This window comes from Rhincodon typus, chromosome 1 (genome assembly GCF_021869965.1).
Source record: "Rhincodon typus isolate 14 chromosome 1, sRhiTyp1.1, whole genome shotgun sequence".
NCBI lineage: Eukaryota > Metazoa > Chordata > Chondrichthyes > Orectolobiformes > Rhincodontidae > Rhincodon > Rhincodon typus.
Window position 1 is genome coordinate 99,470,103 of NC_063332.1, and position 23,624 is coordinate 99,493,726.

At 41.0% G+C, this 23,624-nt stretch overlaps 1 protein-coding gene across 1 annotated transcript in view; it reads right to left on the bottom strand.

Moving 5' to 3' along the window:
- ldb2a (LIM domain binding 2a) overlaps positions 1 to 23,624 on the bottom strand; it is a 139,845-nt gene that overhangs the window by 108,045 nt on the left and 8,176 nt on the right. Inside the window, exon 2 of the mRNA XM_048602988.1 lies at positions 1,284 to 1,370. Within this exon, the coding sequence (XP_048458945.1) occupies positions 1,284 to 1,370 (87 nt within the window). The remainder of the gene's footprint in view (positions 1 to 1,283; positions 1,371 to 23,624) is intronic.

Sequence of the window (23,624 nt, forward strand, 5' to 3'; positions counted from 1 at the left end):
GTTAGGCTCTTGGCATTTATCCACATCTACATCAGATACTGTACATATAAACTCAATAAATCTTAATTTTCACAAGAGGACAGAAAATTTGGTGAGTGCATTGTTCAATGATCCAAAGTAAATTCAAATGAATTAAATGATTCATACACCCACAGTAGAACAGACTAATAAACTGTACGACCATAAAATTACTTACATTACACCAGACAATACCCTCTCCCATTGATTTCTGGGAATTTTACTTCCCCGGGTGGATGCATCACTGGCACTCAACCATTAATGTCTACTGGAGTCAGTCCGCCCTCATGGTACCATTGCTAACCCCATTTATCTCACCTCAAGAATTATTTCCATCGCTCTTCACATTTCCACCTCTTCTCGATGCATCTTTTTACTTTTTTCTGTGTTTATCCCATTTACATTCCCTATCACCTTGCACTATCTCCCCTTTGTCATTTAATTTAGTTTCCTTCCACCATTGCACCAAAGTTCTCTGTTGCCTGCTTCACTCCTTCTCCCTACTCTGTTTTTGCTATGCACTGTTCTGTTTCTAACTTATTCCAGCTCTGTTGAAAGATCGTGGATTTGAAATGTTAATTCTGTTTCTTTCTCCACAAGTACAGTTTGACCTGCTGTGCATTTTCAAGAGTTTATGTTTTTATTTCAGATTTCCAGCATCTGTAGTATTTTGCTCAAGAATTTCTAGCGTTTTCTGTTTCGATTTTGCTTGAGGGTATCGGAGGAGGCTTTCTGAACTTGCTGCCAGACTGCTGTTCAACTTAATATTCAAAAAGTAAATTATTCTGCAGCTTTAGGAAAGTAAGCACAATTGATGCTAAAAATAACTGTGCTGAGCTTTTTCACATTAATAGAGAAAATCATATTTCATTCAGCCTCTGTGGTTGCTTTCCAGCATGCATAAGGGTGCCAGTACGAAGAATATGATTTGTAAAACGTTCAATGAGGTTAGATTCCAGGATTCACTCTCCGTTAATCCCAATGGGGTAGGGCAACATTTTGTAAATTGCAGGGATGTATTAATCATAAGTTTTAATGAATTTTTGTCTGAGTGACATATTGTAAAATCTGAACAGAATTACAGAACAAAGGGATAATATTCCCTCTCTGATCGCTACCACTCCATTAGATTTCCAATTCGCTGCCGGAGATAATAAATACAGACACCCCTAGCAAAACAGCACCATAGCCACACTACCAAATAAAGAGGTACATCTAATACCTAGAGGTTAGTTACTGCAGGGTTCCTTTTGCCTGCTTATTACCTTCAGTGTTTTTGACTGATTTTCTCACTTCTGTAACCAAACATTGCTTTAGGGTTTTCAAAACAGCTTCATGGGAGTCCCAATAGTCTGGTCAGACTTCCTTAGGGGCTGGAGATGAGAGTGAAAAAAAAATGGAGAGATCAGTGAGGGAATGTGATAGAGTTCAAATAGCAGGTCTTCAGGAAGAATTTCTCCCACCTCAACCTGAGGAACGCATCAAATATCTTTAATTCATGAAGAAAACTACCACTGAGCTATATCACCTGCTGCTAATGCAACTTGAGCCTCAAATTCACTGCAAAAATAACACATCCTTTATGAAACTGGCTCCTTTTTGGCTGCAGGAACTGAAGACAGCAACCTTTCCCAGCTTACAATCCACTGCTTTACCAGAAAGGTGACTGAGGCTCCTGCACCAGGACGAACATCTACATCTTTTCTGGTGAGGACAGAGTCCCGAATGGACTCCATCTAGGGTCTAACCATTCGATCATTTGAGAGAAAGTTATGCAGAAGTTCACGAATCTAGATACATGCTCAGAGTATCGCTGCCAAGTTCTTCACAAATGGTCATGATCTATAATAAACTAAGGGGCTCGGGTGGAGGGATAGGATGCCTCCAAAGGAGGCCAAGTCTGCCTGCACATCTGCCTTCCCATACACACAAAAGGGTAAGTCTTCACGGGCTAAGGGAGATTTACAGTCTCATCAAATGGTAACACTGGAAATACTGAAGGTTCCCTCACACCTTATTCCTTTTCTCTTTTCTCACCTGCCACAATCCACATGGAACACTGAATGTCCTTGCAGCAAACACTTCTCTCTCTGCTTTCCCTTTACACTAAAAGGTAAACCTTTGTTCCTCTTTGCATTTTAGTGCTGTAGACATAATGCCATCTCTGTCATCCCAGGCCTTTGAAAGAAACTCCAGTAACTTGAAATGGCCCTGTTAAGCACCAATTCTGAGATGGGCACCACAAGTTACTTAGAGGCTAGGGTCATTAAAGGAGTCTTCATACGGCCAATCATTGGTCATGTGTGAAATGGATAAACCACACGACTTGATGGCACAAGTGCTGACTCACCATATAAAGATTATGTTGAAGGAAACAAGTTAGAAGTTATAGATTTAGAAGCATTCATTAAAAATCGCTAAATTTTTCACAGAATCATGATCATTCAGATGGGATTTTTTTGTGTGAATGTTTGCTTAAAACATGAAGATTTGCTTTTCTCTCCTGCAACAATGGACAATCACCTTGCTGACTGAAACCCTATTTTTGCATCAGCCTTCCTTTTCTTGCAGCCAACTTCACCAGCACTTCAAATATTCGCATTGCATAGTTATTGAAAAACATTGTGGCAGCTTTAAGTATAAAGCTGCAGTCAAACATGCCAGAGAGTGTGGTCATGGTCATGGAAGTGAATTCCATTAAAATGTGGAAGTGTTCAAGGCATAAATCAAACAAACTGATACAGATGTTAGACAACATGTACCAAGTAAAAGGTTTTGACCAACTGTGGTCATAAAATTTAGTCAAGAAAACCTTGATCCGCACTGGTTACTAAATGGAAATAAAGCTTTCAGCCAAGAATAAGTCTCCTAACAGAAGTGCCCTTTTTTCACACACAGTTTGACAGCAGATATAAAGCTTCAGCTGTTCACCCAAAGGCTTCCATAAGGTACATGAAGAGACCTGTCAGATGGTGACCAACATCAACATTCGCATAATTTTATATCCTTAAAGAAATTCTCCAGGCAATCAGAAGGCAGTTAGTGAAGAAAATAGATTGTGATAATGTGAGCATACCTCATCCATCAGCATGTTCCCTTACTTCGCTGAGGCCTAAACAGTTCACTCCCAGTTGAGGAACAATCAGTGTGTATGAACAGCATTTATAGAACTGTGACCCAGATCTCCCAGCCTCTGGACAGTTGGAACTTGATTTACTCTGAAAGATGTGCATCGGGTGCCCTCAGAAGTCCTGAAGTTGTAATTGCCCAGAGAGTTTAAACTTCCAATAGACGATTGCTCTGGCACCTTGAGCTCTCTGGGTAAGTCCTTAATACTGAGTTAGAGTCAGAGACTTCAGAGAATTTCGACTGACTGAGACGAATAATTAGCCAGCAAACACATGCACACACGCTGACACACACATACCCCGAGCACTCAATGACCACCCCACCACAGACCACCCTGGACACCTGTCCCAACTCCCACCCACTTCATACCCGCTCTGGATCCGGCTCCAAACCCCCCACCCTTTCACCGAGCCACACCCTGAACCTGCAGAGCTGACCCAAAGCCCACCCCAGAGTGAACCCGACTCCACCCACCTTCACTTGCTAGATACCACCATACACAGTTTGGCCCCTTGCCACCCAGCCATCTAACCTCAAATTGAATCCCATAACTAGAGTTATTCAATGTGTTAGTAAATACATGAATTTATACAAATACGGCAATCACCGCAGTAAGAAAGGGGTATGGCTTGGCTTCCTATTACTGTCCTTCCCGACAAGGATTCAGCTTTGGAAGTTGAGACCAGAACTAAATAGGATAGACACAGATACTGAATGAAAACAAGGGTGAGCGCAGCAATCTAATGGTGAGTGTTGCCTGGGTGAGAATCGGGCCAATGTATTTCTTAAGATAGGGGTCAAGCATAGAACATAGAACAGTACAGCACAGTACAGGCCCTTCGGCCCACGATGCTGTGCCGAACTTTTACCCTAAATCCAAGGTCTATCTAACCTCCATCCCTACCTTATACTATCATCCATATGCCTAGCTAATAGCCGCTTAAATGCCCCTAATGACGCCGACTCCACTACCCTCTCCAGCAATGCATTCCACGTCCCACCCACTCTGAGTACAGAACCTACCTCTGACATCTCCCCTATATCTACCTCCACTCATTTTAAAACTGTGCCCCCTCATAATAGCTACCTCCACCCTAGGAAAAAGTCTCTGGCTGTCCACTCTATCTATACCTCTGGTTATTTTGTACACCTCTATCAAGTCACCTCTCGTCCTTCGTCGTTCTAAAGAGAAAAGCCCTAGCTCTCTCAACCTTTCCTCGTAAGACCTTCCCTCCATTCCAGGCAACATCCTGGTAAATCTCTGCACCTTTTCCAACGCTTCCACATCTTTCCTGTAATGAGGTGAACAGAACTGGACACAATACTCCAGATGTGGCTGAACCAGGCTTTTGTATAGCTGGAGCACAACTTCACGGCTTTTGAACTCAATCCCTCTATTAATGAAAGCTAACACACTATATGCCTTCTTAACAATTCTATCCACCTGGGTGGCAGCTTTCAGGGAACTGTGGACATGAACCCCAAGATCCCTCTGCTCCTCCACACTGCCAAGAATCTTTCCGTTAAACCTGTATTCTGCTTTCAAGTTTGTCCTTCCAAAATGAATCACCTCACACTTTTCAGGGTTAAACTCCATCTGCCACTTCTCAGCCCAGCTCTGCATCCTATCAATGTCCCTTTGTAACCTACTATCCACAACTCGACCCACCTTCGTATCGTCTGCGAATTTACTAATCCACCCTTCCACTCCTACATCCAAATCAGTTACAAAAATCACAAATAGAAGAGGACCCAGAACAGATCCTTGTGGTACACCACTCGTAACGGAGCACCACTACCACCCTTAGTCTTCTAAGGGTCAGCCAATTCTGAATCCAATCTGCCACATTTCCCCCTATCCCATGCCTCCTTACTTTCCCCATGAGCCTACCATGGAGAACCTTATCAAACGCCTTACTTAAATCCATGTATAGCACATCGACTGTCCTACCTTCATCCACGTGTTTGGTCACCTCTTCAAAGAATTCAATAAGGTTTGTGAGGCATGATCTACCCCTCACAAATCCATGCTGACTATCACGAATCAAACTGTGCCATCCAACTGATCACAAATCCTGTTTCTCAGAGCCCTTTCCAATAATTTGCCCACCACTGAAGTAAGACTAACTGGCCTGTAATTTCCAGGGTTATCCCTATTCCCTTTTTTGAACGAGGGAATGACATTTGCCACTCTCCAATCTTCCGGCACTATACCTGTGGACAGTGAGGACAAAAAGATCATCGCCAAAGGCCCTGCGATCTCTTCCCTCGCTTCCCGTGGTATCCTTGGATAAATCCCATAAGGCCCGGGGGATGTCTTCATTCAGTATTTATGTCCTAAATCAAAAGTTAAGCTGTAGTTTGTGATACAGATGATGAAAATCTATTATCATCAGCAAGTTTTAATCCAGTTTAAAGGATCACTGGGCAGGTTTTAAGTAAATCTACTGAATTTCTGTTTATTATCAATTGTTACTTCCACTCAGAAAAGTCAAAAGTCAGACAATATGACCCTAATTTGCATGTAAGAAAGTCCTTATATGTGTAAATGGCTCTATCCTGTGCTCAAATTCACCCTTGAAATGGAGCAATCAAATGACAGCCTTTTACTCGAGGCCCTGGTTGACAAAATGGTAACAGATTCTCTATCACAGTTCACCACAAACATACCTTCACTCAGAATAAACAATTTGGGATTCCTACAGTTCCATGAACTGTAAGATTGGCTTTATCAGCAACCTTGTAAATTAGACATGAGCCATTTTGATCACCGTGCAAGCTTGATGCTGAAACAGGCACATCAAAGCAATTATGTGCAATAATGGCTACCCTGATCAGACCATTTCTCACTGTATACCATACAAACTCATGAATAGGCCGAAGTTTCTGGTCCTGAAAAGTTCCCAGCCACCTCAGATTACAATACCTCAAAGAATTTGAGCAACAGCTGTTTCATGCTACTATTACATAGTAGCAGCATGGATGGTCTTTGCCCTTAAGAAGATGCTGCCGTCAAACCAAAAGAATATTTTGCTAATCACACAGATAAGTAATGTGGTTTATGAGGTTAAGTGATTGGGTCACACTGTGTATGTATGCCCGAACACTGGCAAGTTGTATCTAACAGCATATCCCTTTGGCTGCTCATAAAAGCAAAGCACTGACTGTACCCAACCAACCCATGCTTAGAAAACTCACAACACAGTGTCCAACATTAGATGTGATTCTGCAATTGGATAACATTTGATAAAGAATCCTCAGTATGTGATCTCCGCATGGCACACTTTTAGTGCACTGGAAGCTGCACATATTAACACAGAGGATCTTGTTCTTTGCAGGCACACTGTGCTTGATACAACTCAACAAAACAGGTAACAGCCATTCATGAGACCAAGCGGAGGCTCGGAGACCGCTTTGTAGAGCACCTACACTTGGTTTGCAACAAACGACAACACTTCCAGTCGCTTCCCATTTCAACTCCCCCTCCCACTTCCTGGAAGATATGTCCGTCCTGGGCCTCCACCAGTGTCACAACGATGCCACCCAGAAAATGGAGGAACAGCACCTCATATTCCGTCTTGGAAGCCTACACCCAATGGTCTCAATGTGGACTTTATTAGCTTCAAAGTCTCCCCACCCCTGACCTCATCCCAAGACCAGCAGCCCCGTCATCCCCGCCACATTGACCTGTCCGTCTTCTCTGCCACCTATCCGCTCTTCCCACATCACTGATCAATTCCCACCACTACCTACCTGCTATCACCACGCCCCATCTCTATTTATTTCAGATCCCCCTTCCCCTCCCCCATTTCTGAAGAAGGGTCCCGACCTGAAACATCAGCTTTCCTGTTCCTCTGATGCTGCCAGGGAAATGAACCAATCAGTCAGAATCAAATCTCAGCAGTGAACTGTCACTGATAATGGGTGAAGGTGACTTAATGTGGGTCGAATTACAAACATCAGAGTTTTCGATTAGCCTCAGTTCATGAAGTGTGGAACATGAAAGACTGGCAAAAAAGCAGTGCAATAGTCAAATTTGAGGATGGTGGAATGCTTGATGTCTGTGCCATATTATTTTTGACTGGTTTACTGAACCATTGTATCTAATCAAACTGCATACGAGCCATAGTTCAGTAAACAGTTCTCTTACCTCGGAATCACAAACTTCTGCATTCAAGCTCCATTTGTGTATTAAGTTCAAGGCAGTCATTGAGGCATCATTGAACTACTGCAGGCGCCATCTTTCAATAAAATGTGAAACTGAAACAACTTCTGTCATTGAAATGCAAAAGATCCCTTGGCACTGCTTCAAAGAGAAGGCAAGTTATCACTCAATTAACATCTCAAAAATCCACAGATTATCCAGTCGTTAATATATTGCTATTTGTGGGAGTTTGCTGGTGCAAATGAGTTTCTTCTGTGTAAGGTAATGGTTCTGAAAGGATTATTGTTGGAAACTAGCTCTGGATCTCAAAGGGATGCCATTGCCTCTACATTACTAAAACTATTGGGAGCCAATGCCAAATGAGCTAAAGCAATTTGCATCTAATTGCCATCAAGCAATAAACCACAAATTGTTAAGACAAAAGCCTCTTGTTACAACTCACTACTGGTTGATCTTCTGCCACTGAAACCCAATCAGGCCCTTGGACTCAGTTGCAGAAAAGGGATTGATGGCAGCATCCTTCAACCCACCAGTACCACAGGGTGCTGATCAATCGTGGGCAACATTGCTTTGTATCACAAGGTGCAGTGGTGAAGAAAAATCCACTGGAGAAGAAAAGGTACCAAAAGACCGAGTGAATTTACAGTTGTAAAGAATATACTGCGTTTAAAACCACTCATATACACTCAGCAGTTGCAAGCACTTGAATAAACAAGCAGTCAACAAGAGTTTGTGAAAAGACCAAAAACGGCAGAAGCAGCAGTCCAGGCTAAAGCCTTTGCTTCCGACCTGGGAAGAAACACAGTGCAGCAGTGTGAGCTAAAAACTGCTTCAAATCGAGTTACAGCCAGCATATTCCATCAAGGAGTGAGGCAGCAAAAGTATCACAGCTTAGCAAGTGAAAGTTAAATTCCCTGTTTAGCAAGTAAATCTTTAAATGAATGATAAAAGAAATAAGCTGAGAAAGCTAGAAGTTTAAAAAAAAGTGAAGTTCACAGCATGTGTCCCCACCATTGTAAGCAGACTGCACGAGGTACAGCTACATTAGGGAGATCAGGGGCCTGACAGGAGCTTTAACCAGGGATGCATGAAGCAAAATTAAGGCAACAAAAGGGACAATTTAATTGCAGACAGAGTTTAACAGAAGAATATAGTTAGAAGAGTTTTGAGGCCACAGTAAGGACAGGAAATACATAATTTAAACCATGGTGCTCGCAGGAGGAATTTATGAAGGCTGCAACCACAAAGCTTTATTCGTTAAGTTGTAGAAACAAACGGACATTGTTTATCAGGCTGTGAAAGATAGAAAATCATTTTAACCACAAAAATAGAGGAAATCCTCCATAAGCATTACTATTTAATAGAATTAAAAGCTTTAACAGACAGAAACCAAAACAGCATTCCTCTTTACAGTATCAAAAGTCTTCAATGAAAAGAATGTTACACAGCATTGAGATAAGGCTGAATTTAAAACTTTAAAGTAAAAAGAATATATATTCATATTAAGGAAACATGGCAGGAGTACATGGCAAGATGTCGTACTGAGATGGATCAAATAGAACATGGTATCAGTCTTCTTGAAGTAAACAGTTCCGAAGTTATAGAACTGCTTCAAACTTAAACATTAAATTGCAAGCTGAACAAATAATTACACAATTGTACTCAATACAACCTATTGATGATAGTGTCATAAGTTACCAAAATCTATCAAGCACAGATATTTTTGAAAAAGTTCTACAATATAAAATCATTGAAAGGGTAAGGCATAAGATTTAAGCATCCAGAGAACCAATTAATAACTTCATTAAGAATCTTTACAGATTAGTGGAAAACTATGACCAAGGAGCTTTGATATAATTCTTAAGAGACAGAATTGTTGTTGGAATTATTAATGAGTCTTTTGTCATACTTATTACAGTTCAAAGAAGATTAGGTGGTGGAGAAACTGATTTGCAATGTACAATTACAGATAAATCCTGAGAGGAGAACAACCTTACCAGAGGAATACAACAGAACCTATCCACATTATAAGGATACACATGATAAGCCAACAAAAGAGTTGGCTAGAAAGAAGACAGTAAGAGTCAGTGTCAGCATTGTGATGCAAAAAAATCTTCACAAATACAAGCAGGGCAATAATTACGTGATAAAGTTTTATAATTGATAAATAATAAAATAATGCAATGTCGATAAAGCTCTTGGTCACTTCCAGACAATCTGCAGAAGGACATAGTTTCACAGAAGAAACAACTCAAATGCATCCTCATACAAATATCATCATACAAAAGAATCACCAGCAGTAAAGGTACCAATGCATTCCTCAGGGGAACCAGAGATCCAACAAACTAGTGTTCAACAGAATCTGTTCAAGTCAATGGATGTCCCATTAATTTGTGGGACAAACATCACTCTCTTATTAGATCAAATATCTATGGCTAAAGAAACACAAGTTACAGCCTACACTTATCAAACTATACAGTGCAGGTGGGCTGACCCTCGAGATTTAAGATATGCTCAAGCAACTCTGCAACACAAAGACACAGGAGACAAGAAGATGCATATGTCATTCTTAATCAGGAAACCTCATGAACAAAAATGTGCATTTTTTTCTCAATCTTCTGCAAAATATTAAAGACATTGAACAACATGGAAGTAAAAGTTCCTCTGAGAAGGGTTACCCTAAATTATTGAAAGGATTAGGGAAACTCAATATTGAATACAGCAGCATGTTAAAGAACACACTGGTGTAAGTTTCGACAAGCCAAGACTAACAGAATGGTGCTTGGACATGGTTATTCTACTCAAACCCAATGGGGCCAACGGAATATGTGTTGACCTAACAGCTCAACAAGGCAGTAGCAATGGAAATCCATCCTTATGTCCGTATTAGGTGACAGTTTAGACAAGTTGTTTGAAATGAGACCTTTCACGAAACCTCATACAACAGTGGGTTCTGGCAGATGCCATTAGCAACCAAATTGCTATATTTATCCCTTCATTGGGAGATTCTACTTCAAAACACAGCCATTTGGGATTACCTCAGCGTCAGAGATTTATCAACAGACACTGTTGTTCAAGTTTTAAAGGTGCCTAATGCCACATGAAAGAAATAATGATACATGGGACAAGAGTCATGGAACATGACCATAGGGCCCATGCAGTTTTAAAATTCAAGAGGCTGAAGGATTTATCCTCGATGCTAAGTGTGAATTTCTTGGGACTCATTGTTGACGAATGAATAATAAAGAATAATGCTGGCCCACAGAAAACAAAAGCTGTTCAGGTGTTTCCCACTCCAGAATCAGTTCATAACCTGTAAAGATTATCTTTTTCTATTCATTCATGGGACATGAGTGTTGCTGGCTGGGACAGCATTTATTGCTCATTCCTAGATTCCTAGAAGGTGGTGATGAACTGACTTCTTGAACTGTTGTAGTCCATATGCAGTAGGCAGACTTACAATGCTGCTAGGGATGGAATTCCAGGCTTTTGCACCAATGACACTAAAGGAACAGTGATATATTTCCAAATCTGGATGGTGAGTGAATTGGAGGGGAACTTATAGGTGGTGGTGTTTCTATGTGCTCAATCCTCTTGTCATTCCAGATGGTTATGTGTTTGGAAGATGCATTGGTGAATTTCTGCTTGATTGTTAGTCTTGGTAAAATCTTTGATTTGATTGCATTTTTGCCTCACTTGGCAACTATGATTGAACCTTTAAAATAACTTCACTTCAGTAGAGGAGGCTGAAGGGAAATCTAATTGAGGTGCATAATTGAGGTTTTATGTTAAGGGACAGGAGGTTTAGAGAGGATTTGAGGAAAAGGTTTTTAATCTATAGGATTGTAGATATCTTGAACCCACTGCCTAAAAAGATGGCAGTGACAGAAATACTCAAGACTTTTAAGAATATTCAGATGAACACTTGAAATGCCATAACATACAAGACTACAGGCCACATGCTGGAAAATGGGATTAGAGGAGATGAATGTTTGATGACCAGTGTGGAACAATGGGCCAAAAAGCCTGTTTCCTTGTTATAAAAATTCTAACTCCTCAAGGATAGGACTGAGATATACCTCAGGAGGAGGCTTTCCAAAAGATCAAGGACACACTAATATCTACAATGTCCTGGCACATGACAACCCAGCCTTTCCAATTAGCATAGGTGCATAGTGACACTGTTGCAGCAGCTGTTGCAAACTGGAGTGTTATGCTTTCACAGCATTGTCAGATACAGAGACACACTATGCAATTATAGAGAAGGAGGTTTGCTAGTTCACATGGTTGTATGAGATATTTTCAGAGTATATCCTTGGCTTAAATATGCTGTTGGAGACAGAACATGAACAATTGATCTTCATTCTAGACAAAAAAGAGATAGCAACAGTGCCACCATGGATAAAATCATAAAATCCTTACAGTGTGTAAAGAAGCCATTTGGCCAATCGAGTGTGCACTGACATGAAGACCCCTGCCCCATCCCTGTGATTCTGCATTTACAACAGCTAATCATCCTAGCCTGCACATCTTTGGACTATGTGAGGAGACTGGAGCACCAGGAGGAAACCCATGTAGAGAGAGATTCAGGTAGAGAGATTCAGGTAGAGAGATTCTGATTCTGCTTCATGAGGTTCACCTATGACATGCAAGAGAAGCTTCAAATGACAGCAGCTGCACTCTCCCGAGTAACAATTGACAGCCTTACAACAAATAACAAGGAATTTGTTGGTGAGATTAAAGTACTCGGGAAGGGCATCTACTGTCGTTTGAAGCTTCTCCTGCATGTCATTCATTTCAAAGGTGAATTTCATGAAGCATAATAGAGCCAGCCACCCAAAACAGGCTCAATCAAATATGACAGGAACAAAAGACAGAGATTATTGACGTTCATCTGTTTTGCGTCGAACTTGGCGAAGCCAAGGCCCAGTGGGTTGGCCATGAAGACCTATTTTGAGCATTTCACACTTGTAGACAACTTACTGGTGTTCAATGAAATGTTAGTCATTTAAGTTTCATTGCAGTAAGATATACTGGACAAGATACAGCAGGGACACTTGGAGTGCAGAACCAGGGGTCTCAAAAGAGATTGTGAATCTCATAGTTGACTGTGAAATTTGCACTATTCACAGGCCCAAGCAACGAGACCATGCAAATGCGTGGAAGGAGGCCTATTTACATTTGACTGTGTTACTTCATGCTGTTGACTATTTTTCCTGGTGGCAGAATACTGAGAGACCTGGATCGAGAAGACGTGAAGATGATGTTTCCACTAGTAGGAGGCGCTAAGACCCGAGGGCACAGCCTCAGAGCGAAGGGGTAATGCTTTAGAACTGAGATGAGGAGGAATTTCTTCAGCCAGAGGGTGGTGAATCCGTGGTAACCGTTGGGACCGAGGGCCGTGGAGGCCAAGTCATTGAGTGTATTTAAGACAGAGATCAATAGGTTCTTGATTAGTAAGTGGATCAAGGGGAGAAGGCAGGAGAATGGTGCTAAGAAACATATCAGCCATGATCAAATGATGAATCAGGCGCAATGGGCCCAATGGCTTAATTATGCTCTTATATCTTATGGTCTTATGAATTGAGCTGAAAATGTTAAAAACCACTATCACAAATGCAGTTGTCAGAGTCTTCTGTGAAATATTTGCTAAACATGGGATCTCTGATGTGGTCATGTCAGAAATTTGCCCTCTGTTAATGAGTCTTTCAACCAGTTTGTAGCCAGTTCTGCATTTGAACATGGAACCAGCTTATCCACAGTCAGATGGGGAATCTGAGCATGGGATCCAGAAGGTTAACAAACATAGGAAAAATTTGAGAAACTTGGCAGTTCTGGCAGAACTGAGTTCTGAAGAAGTCATACTGGAGCTGAAATGTGAGCTCTGTTTCTAACTCAATGGATGCTGCCATACTGATGAGTTTCTCCAGTATTTTCAATGTTTGTTTCAGATTTCCGGTATCTGCAGTATTTTGATTTTAGTCCAGAAGGTTAATTCCCCTTTGAATAAGAATGTTGACTTTTGTATGGCCTTGTTAAGTTACTGGTCTACCCACCTCAGGTGTAGCTTAGTAACTCAGAGTTACTGATGAACAGAAAACCAAAGAATCGGTTTACCAAAGAGTTGACTGCACAGTTGAGTCTATAGAATTGTCAAAGTGTTTGCAAAAAGCAGCATTTCTACCAACAGCAGAACATTATCCAGTAAAATAGGCACCATTGTACATGGCAGGTATCACATTTGGCCCAAGAACCCTGGATATGGATAAAGGGCCTTACAAGAATGATACCGTTGTCAGAGAGGCAGCAATCATATCTTATCAGTATTATTGAGGAAATTGTATGAAGGAATCTTTTCCACCAATGACTGGGATGAATCCGATGAGGAATGTCATCATGATAAAAATTCTTCCATGTGTGAAGAAAATATATTCTGGAAGAAATCTGAAACCTTCAGACTTCTTGAATTTGTAAAGTCAGAGAATTCTGTGGGGAGAGGCATGGATGGGTGATAAAGTAGTAGCAAATGTAATTAATTTATTCATTCACATGAATGTACAAATGTTAACATTGGAAAAATCCTAGGCGAATGAACATGTCGAACAAGGTAAAGGTAGTGAAAAGATTAAAGACTGCATTAAGCTTTACCCAGTCTGATGATGATGTCATGCAATCTGTGTAGGTAAATTAGGAGAGGGGTCCTCTTGTGGCACAGTGGTAGTGTCCATGCTCATGGAGCAGGAGGCTCCGGTTCAAGTCTGATCTCCTTCAGGTGTGTAATAACATCTCTGATCAGGTTGATTAGAAAATTGACAGAAAAAAAATGGGAAATTAAGAGACCAGCTCTGGACCTGTAAGTGTCTTTGGCATTTGTGTCAACCAATATTCTTGGTAACTAGCTAATGTAACTTGTATCTAATTGCTACCATTCAATAAACTATATCTTGTGAAGGCAAGAGCATTGTCTTGCTGAGACTCGCCAATGGCTTGTGCTCGATCACTGTGGTATGACGAGGTGAAGACGAGCAATTGGTTCCCCTCATTATTACTTCCTCATGATTGCTTTTTATTTCTAGTCTTTTATTAACATTTAGCCATCACACTTCAATTAGTCAACCAGATTATAAACAAAGCAGAACTATTCGCTAGATTTTTGTGAATGAAAAAGTGGAGTTTTATTACCTACTAAACCCTAGAAAAATGTTGAACGTTTAACACATACACATAACACAAAGATAATAAGCTTAAAATGAAGAGGAAATGAGGCCAGTCTCTTTACAGGCAGGAAGATATGTTGCAGTTTAAAGTTTATAAGAGTCCTTGAGTTGCAAAATAAACCCTGACTTCCACTGATTTAGCTGTTGTACTCTTTCCTTCAGAGTGGAGACACTTGTAGGTAACCTTGATTCTTCAGGAAACAGTAGTTTTTCCAAGTTGTTTTTCATCAGTGTTGGCTTCTAAGATTGAGAGAGAGATTGAGAGAAAAGAGAGATGAACTTTCAGTATCCTTGCTGTTCTCTGTTGTTTTTCTCTCTCTTCTGTGTTGCTCAAAGAGAGCTATTGAAATGTTGTTCATTTAAAATTCCGACTTAGAAATTGCCTTTTTCAAGGTGAACCCTTTGCAGGCCACTTTTCATCTCTAAAATGTGAATTTATCATTTAGACATGAGTAAAACAACAGATACAAATTTTGTGATGCCTTACTGAGTTTCACTGCCTCTTGATTAAAATGGTAATTCAAAAGCAGCGTGTTTGATACATGGATTCTATGTTGCCAGGGCTTGTCAAGTTAGTGGTGTCCTTTATAAAACTATTTTTAGCCCATGAAAGTCTTGGGTATGAAAGTCAAATGATGGGAATTGAATATTGATATTTGCTGCGAGGTGAACTAAATAGGCCTTTAGGTTCAGTTAAGGAAACAGAAATGGTAGCAACTTTCTTTTACCCACAAATAGCAGATTTCCTACATTACAAAAATACTTCACTGGCTATAAAGGTATTTGAGAGTCTGGTATTCACAAAAATGCTGCAGAAAACAAATTACTTTTTCTGGAAACTGTACTCTGAGGCAAAACTTCCTTCTACTAAGACATCATACAGTATTGACAATATACTCTCTCTAGAGGTCAATCTACACAAGCAATATTTATATTTAATATTAGCATGTTGTGTACATAATTTGCATGTGGAGTTTTAAAATTAATCTTTGAACTGAATTATATGTAAAATACTTGCTACGCCTAAAATAGGCAGAGCAAGCATTTTCCATATTTGAATGGACCTCTCAAATGTTAATATTTATCTCTCTCTCTCTCTGCACCTTCTTTGCGGCTGTAACACTGTATTCTGCACTCTGCTCTGCTACCCTGATGCACTTTGTATGGTACGATTTGCCTGTACCGCACGCAAAACAACACTTTTCACTCTATCTCGGTACTAGTGACAACAATAAATCAATAAAGGTTTACTTTGTGCAGCTCAGAAGCAGAGAAATGTCATTACTCCACCATGATTTTGTACAGAAGTAGATGGAATTAGCATACCAGACACTCTAGGTATCAGTTATTCATTTTACATTTCAGGTATTTAGTGTAAGGAAAATACGACAGCAAAGAAAACTTAAAACCAGAAATGTGCACAACATTACATACAAAACACACCATCAAGAAGGATTCATCAAGTTTGATAATAACAGATGATTACAGGTTCAAATATTGCAAGCCACCATTGTACTGTCATTGCCTACTGCGACTATCTGGAAATAAACTGTCACTATAGTAACTAGTTAGACATATGGTCTTGCCTGTGAAGAAAGCAGAATTTTAAAAACACTTAAGATAAATGGTGCTAACATTTTTAACAAATGATTTTCATCACTTCACTCATTCTAAACAAGCAACAAAAGATCAAAATGGGGACAGAAATGAATGCTTTTGCAAATAGTTGCATCAAATCCATTTTTTAAATTCTGATTAAAATAATCTAACTTCTTAAATTCTAAATGATTTAGCTTTTATTGACTATTTTATTCACATATGTATGCATTTTCTATTGGCTTCGGTTGATTTTTCCTATTAGCTACAAACATGTATTTCATCCTGTATTTAAATGGGGCTGGCTGTTTTTGTACAAAGACAATTGGGCATGATTATCCTCTTCCTAGAAGTGGCAAGGAAGGTGGTAATGAGGGAAAATAATAGATCAAGTTGGCCCTCTATGAATACTTGCCTGGTCAGCAATTAAGTGTGGACAAGGAGATTCATTAAGGACCTCCTTGACTCATCAATTAAAGCTCCTAAGTGGTCAATTAAAGGCCACTCTAATTTAAGGAGTTAGATTATTTGCCTTTCAGGCAAACAAAATAGAGGTTGGTGTCCTCACTGGGAGAAAGGACAGCCTGCCTGCTATTTTGGGAGGAGCCGGCACACACCTCACTCTGAACCCAATTGGGGCAGGGATGCCGCAGGGAGAACGGAGATGGCTGCTGAAGGCCATCTGTGCCATTACTTCTGACCTTGTGCTACACAAGATCTGAAAAGAAACACCTTTCACCACTGGATCTCCAGAAACGTGGGCCACCAACAATGATCTCCAGGACCCAAAAGTAGCTGGCCTCTGATAAGACATGACCTCACTGTCAAGATCATAATTCACTGAGAAGTTCTTTATCGAAGCTTGATCCAGTGCTTTCTCATTGGTGGGGGAGGGATGTCAATCACCCTGAAGGTATTCATCCCAATACTTCAGTCAAGAAGTATGGGATCTCAGCCGATATGGCTGTTAACAACATGAGAAGTACACGGCCTCCTTTTATATATTGGAATCCATACAATAAAAATGGGATGTGAAAAATTTACCTTAAACTATTGAAATACATTTTTCAGTTTGCTCATTGTATAAGGATTTGAAGGGGTTAATGTTCGTGTTAGATTAGCTCCCCTAATTCTCCTGATGTCACACACAGTCAGCTGGTAGAAAAAAGGAGTTCTATTCTAGTTTACAGAGGGACCAGATGTATCAGCTCCCAAGGTTCCTATAGTTGTGTTTATTGCTATTATGATGCTACTGTGCCTTTAAGAGAGATTTGGTCTATGCTATTTCTCTTGCAGAGAGGTGTAGCCACAGTGGTGCTGGAATGTCTGCTTCGGGGAGGGTAAACAGTTTTGAGCTCCTTCAGTGTTTTTTTATATTAGACAAAGCGAGCCTGAGTGGGTGGAGTCAGGCTCATACAGACCCAGGGTTTTTTAGTTTTGCTTCCAGATCAGGTTTTTGGAATTGGTTGTTGAAGTTGATAGTTATAGCTCTTCTCCTCTGCTGCAGCAAAAAGCTTGAGTTCTTTCTCTGCTGATAGATTACTTCTTTCAGTGTTCCTTTCTCCTGGACTGGAAGGGCGACAGCATGTGAAGAAAATCTGTTTTGCTGAATTTGCCTTTGCCAAGAGTGTGTTTATGTGATAATGCTATATTGGAATAGTTAATGATTAGTAGTTAAATGATATGTTATTTAATCAAGTATCACAATTGAATTAAAGTTATGCCAATGCTTCTTTTTGCTTGTATTTCAATTGTGTTGTAAGAATGAAGTGCGTTTTGCTTAAAGCATAGTAGCAGACCATCAAATCACACCTGGAGTACAGTGCCTTACTCTTGCCTTTAAATAAAATAAAAAGCTAGGGTCTAGGCTATGTCCTTGTTATATATTGAGGGGCTTGGTCTGGTTCACAACACTATCATGAAATAAGCCTCTTGTTGTCTAAGAACTGTGTCCCTTTTGTAGATATTCTATAGAGGTGTGTCCTCCATCACTAATCACTAGATATTCCCAAGACAGAACAAACATAAAGGAGGATTTGTGGCAACAAACTATCTCCAAAATTTTTCATCCAGGCAGCAAACCACCACAGTAATTGCAACCTCTTGTACTTTTCAGTCAATCGGCTGTTCTTCATGTGTGCCAGGGCAACAATAGGAACAGGAAATTGGCACGGAAATAAATCAAACGTCATATTCTAAGCTACATTTTCACCATGATCTTGATATCCATACCTTCCTCAGTAAGGATCATAACAATCCATCAGGAACCTTGTCAGATACAATATCCAACCAAGATGGCATTGGAGCATGGCGACTTTTTACAGGCTGTCTACAGTAGATCTTATTCTTACATATCTTATAATCGTGCTGTTATTCTAAATCTCAATTCTAAGTCTATCACATTTAGAAACAACGCTCTCTTAAATCTACTTTCAGGTTTGAAGATGCTCCGACCGACAAGGCCCGATTACCAAGACCCAATCAGTGCAGGAACAAGATGTGACCCCATGGTGACTCGTCATCGAGGAGGCCCGACCTAACTGACCACAAGACCCCCGGGAACACTCAAGACCATGACTGGTGCCCAGGACACTATCAGGAACACCCACTTACCTCTCGGCACAACAGATTTCCCTCACTGACGCCCGGGAGCTCCCAGCTAAGAGCAGTCACCTATCCAGGAAACATGGGAGACGCAGTAGACTTCAGGTGAAAATGAAACTCCAAGGTTTCAAGTCCCCCCCTCCTAAGAATACTCCTGGAAAACGCCCATACTATTGGAATGATCTTAAAGCTAGACCCACCTTCCAAAGAAATTGAGGGACTACTCCGCGCTCTGTTTCACAGAGACGTGGCTCAATCCTGCTACACCTGTGTCTTACAAACTGAGGGTTTCTCAGTTCACCGAATGAACCACTCAGTGTCCTCAGGCAAGGCAAGGGGTGGTAGGGTCTGCCTCCTAATCGACACCTCTTGGTCGCCATGTCTGAGCACTTTAGTGCGTTACTGCTCCCCGGACCTAGAATATCTGTCAGTGAACTGCCGTCCCCACTACCTGCCACATGAGTTCACCTCCACTATCCTGACAGCAGTTTTCATCTCACCCCATGTGGAGGTGAGGAGTGCACTTGACGAAGTATACAACGCTACACACAGTCCTGAGACAGAATAATCTGAGGCCTAATTCATCATAGCTGGTGATCACACCAGGCCAACCTCAAGAACGTGCTACCAAAATACTATCAACATGTCTCACGTCCCACCAGGGGGCCGAATATCCTTGACCATTGCTACACAACCAAAGACGCTTGCCGCTCCATCATCCATTTGCATTTTGAAAAGTCAAATCACAATGCTGTGCTACTCCTCCCAGCTTACAAGCAGAAATTGAAACGTAAGGACCCAGTAAATAAAATAGTGCACGTTGGTCTGAGGCAATGGACGGACTTTTAATGGACTGTTTAGAGTCAGTGGACTGATCTGTATTCAAGAACTCAGCGGTCAACCTAAATGAGCATACCACTGCTGTTACAGACTTCATCAGTAAGTGTGTAGAAAACTGCACGCTGAAGAAGTTAATCTGAATGTTCTCCAACCAGAAACCATAAATGAACCGGGAGATCCACTCCTTACTGAAGTCCAGCTCTAAGGCGTTCACATTGGCTAACCCTGACTTATACAGGAAATTCAGGTCTGACGTTCATAAGGCCATCAGAGACGCCACAGTCTCAGATGCACCTGTACCCACAGTCTTTTGACATAGATGTCAGATCAGCGTTCTTAAGGGTGAACACATGGAAAGCAACTAACCCGGATGGAGTCCACGGCCTTGCACTAAGATCCTGTGTGAACCAGCTGGTGGGAGTATTCGCTGACATCTTTAACCTCTCCTTATTTCAATCTGAAATCCCTACCTGCTTCATGAAAACTACGATCAGCCCAGTGCCACAGAAAGATCATGCAGCAAGCCTCAATGACTAGCAGCCGGTGGCTCTTACCTCCATACCAATGAAGTGCTTTGAGATGTTATTCATAGGTCACATCAACTCCAGCCTACCAAATTGCCTTGATCCTTTGCAATTCGCCTACCGGCACAACAGGTCCACAACAGACACCATCTCCCTGGCACTACATCCCTGGAACATCTATTTAAGAAGGATACCTACATCAAGCTGCTACTTATTGACTACAGCTCCACCTTCAACACCATAATTCCAAACAGACTCTTCACCAAACTCCAAGACCTAAGTCTCGGCTCCCCGCTCTGTAACTGGATCCTTGACTTCCTGACCCACAGACCGCAATCAGAAAGAATAGGCAACAACACTTCCTTCACGATAATCCTCAACACCAGTGCTCCACAAAGCTATGTACTCAGCCCCCTACTGTACTCCTTAGTCAAATTCCACCCCAATTCCATCTACAAGTTTGCTGACTACACCACTGCTATAGGTCAGATCTGAAACAACAATGAGTCAGTGAACAGAAAATGGATTAGGTGCTTAGTAGCATAGTGTAAAGACAACAATCTCTCCATCAATGTCAGCAAAACAAAGGAGCTAGTCATTGACTTCAGGAAGTGGAGTGGAGAGCACGCCCCTGTCTGCATCAATGGTGCTGAGGTGGAGATGGTCAAGAGCGTCAGATTCCTGAGAGTGATGATCACCAACAAACTGTCCTGGTCCACCCATGCTGATATGACAGTCAAGAAAGCACAGCAATGCCTCTATTTCCCCAGGAGGTTAAAGAAATTCGACATGTCCACTAAGACACCACTTTTCATCGATGCACCATATAAAGCATCCTATCTGAATGCATTATAGCATGGTATGGCAACAGCTTTTCCCAAGACTGAAAGAAACTACAAAGAGTGGTGGACACAGCCCAGTCCATCATGCAAATCAGCCTCCCATCCACTCACTCCATCTACACCTCCCACTCCCTAAGGAAGGCAAATAATCAAAGACCCCTCCAACCCCGGTTCTACCTCTTCCACCAGGCAGAATATAAAAGTTTGTATACACACACAAAGAGATTCAAGAATAGCTTCTTTCCCGCTGTTATCAGAATTTTGAATGGACCTCTCAAATGTTAATTCTAATCTTTCTTTCTCTGCACCTTCTCAGTGGCTGTAACACTGCATTCTGTACTCTGTTCTGCAAGCCTGATGAAGCGATGTGGTCTGATCTGCCCGTACAACATGCAAAACCACACTTTTCACTGTATCTTGGTGCACGCGACAACAATAAATCAAATCAACTCAAGATGCCTCAGCCTTCGGAATTCTATATACAGCATGCAATATTTACCCACCACTTCCTTGGAGTCCTATAAAATCTACCTTTTTCTGTTTACAGGTATTTTCAGTAAGGTACAAAGGAAGTACTTTAAATACATCATCTTCCTCTTTTTCTATTCGGAGTCTAACTGTTATGGAACAAAAATATGACTGGGTATCTCTATGTCTAATATATCTTTGAAAAGCGAATACACTGAAGTGCGTCTCTCTCAGTTTACAGTAATTTTTCATTGTGAAGTTTTAATTTACACATTTTTATTCATGATCATTAAATTCTTGGGAGACAATTATACGTAAGTCCATTTAAAAATTTGCCATACAGTGTAATCCATATCCGGAAAGTATTTGGGAACAGATGCAAGTGGAAGGCATATAAACTGTGTGCCTGACTACTCAGACAACCTTACAACTTTGTCTCATCATGGCCATATTTTACCAGGACAAACATTCAAGCTACAACTTATAGCTGAAAGGATGGCACATTAACACATTGCATCAATTGCTTTACCACAATCTAGATGCATCATACTGATCAGTTCCTGACATCTAAGATATCAGACATCACGCATATGTTTCATCATTTCCATTTCAAGAAAACACTCTGTTAAATGAACTGTACAAAGGCACAAAATTTAAATTACTAGCTTCCAAGTGGAGAAATATTTGGAAATCACAAGATTTTTTTTAAAACATTCACAGAATGTGGGCATCACTGGCTAGACCAGCATTTATTGACCTTTCCTAATTGCCCAGAGGGCAATAAAGAGTCAACCATATTGCTGTCGATCTGGAGTCACAGGTAGGCTAGACCAGGCTAGGATGACAGTTTCCTTCCCTGAAGAAGATGGTTGGGTTTTTCCAACAATTGACAACAGTTTCATAGTCATCATTCGATTCTTAATTTCAGACTTCTAGTGAATTTAAGTTTCATCATTTGCAATACTGGGATTTGAACCCAGTTCCCAGAATTTTGCCTGAGTATCTAGATTAATAGTCAAACAATAATACCACTATGCCTTTGCCTCCCTGACAGTCCAATGTTGCCCACCTGGCTTAAAGATATCACATACATTTTTGCAAATCAAAGCACAGGAAAAGTAAAGAATTAGTCTTCCCTAAGTTCAGACCTACCATTATCTGGCTTCAACTGACTAATTGCGTATGAAAGGAAGAAGTGCTGACAGCCTCGCAAGCAGCTACATGCATCCCAAAGCACGCACTGGTAAGTTAAAGGAGATAGCATGGATTGTGGTAAGAGTTCACGGCTGAGCAGGATCTTTCTGGCAACTTGTATGTCATCAATGCTCAGTGTACTTTTTTTCCAAAAACACCACTGCACTGAAATGAATGAGCAACATCAAACTTTAATATTCTGAAACATCTCAAAGTACATAACATGGACATAATCAAATGGTTGTACTAAGGCAAAAAACGGGGGATATTCATAAGGGTGATTAAAAGCTTGGTCACAAAGGCAGATTTTAGGGAGATTCTGAGAAGAGAAATGAGACGAGATGAGAGAAAAGTGAAAAGACAAAGAGAAAAGAGGTTTATGGAAAGATTTCCAGAAGTCAGGGTATAGGTAGCTGAAGGCACTATGGCCAATGGTGGGCACAGGAGTGGATTGCAGAAGTACAGTTGGAAGAAGGCAGATGTAGTGTTGGAACCAGGGCCAGGGGGATCTCACTGACAATGAGATCCTTGCTTGAGGATGTTAATCTGGGCCAGAGAACCCTGGCTAACAGATATAAACAGGGACTGGCTCTGAGCTGACTGATGAGAGTCCACAGAGAAATCACAAATTAATCAAGGTGATTTGAGCAGACAGTGGACTACAGTGTTGAAGGGAGGGACAAAGCCACAGAAAGCTTTCAACATGAGAATCAGAATTTTAACTTTGAGATGTTATCAAATTAACTTAGTCGATGAGCATGAGTGGAAGGGACTTGGGTGTGAATTAGAATACAAGCAGCAAAGTTCTGCTTGAGTTCATTTTGTTTTAATTTGTGTGTAGAATGTGGGCATTGCATCACAGGCTGGGCCAGCACTTAATGCCCATTCTTAAATACACTTAAAAGGTGTGGCTTGCAAGGGCCAGTTAGGAGAGCAGTTCAGAACCAACAACATTGCTGCGAGATAACAAGGTGGAGAGCTAGATGAACACAGCAGGCCAAGCAGCATCAGAGGAGCAGGAAAGCTG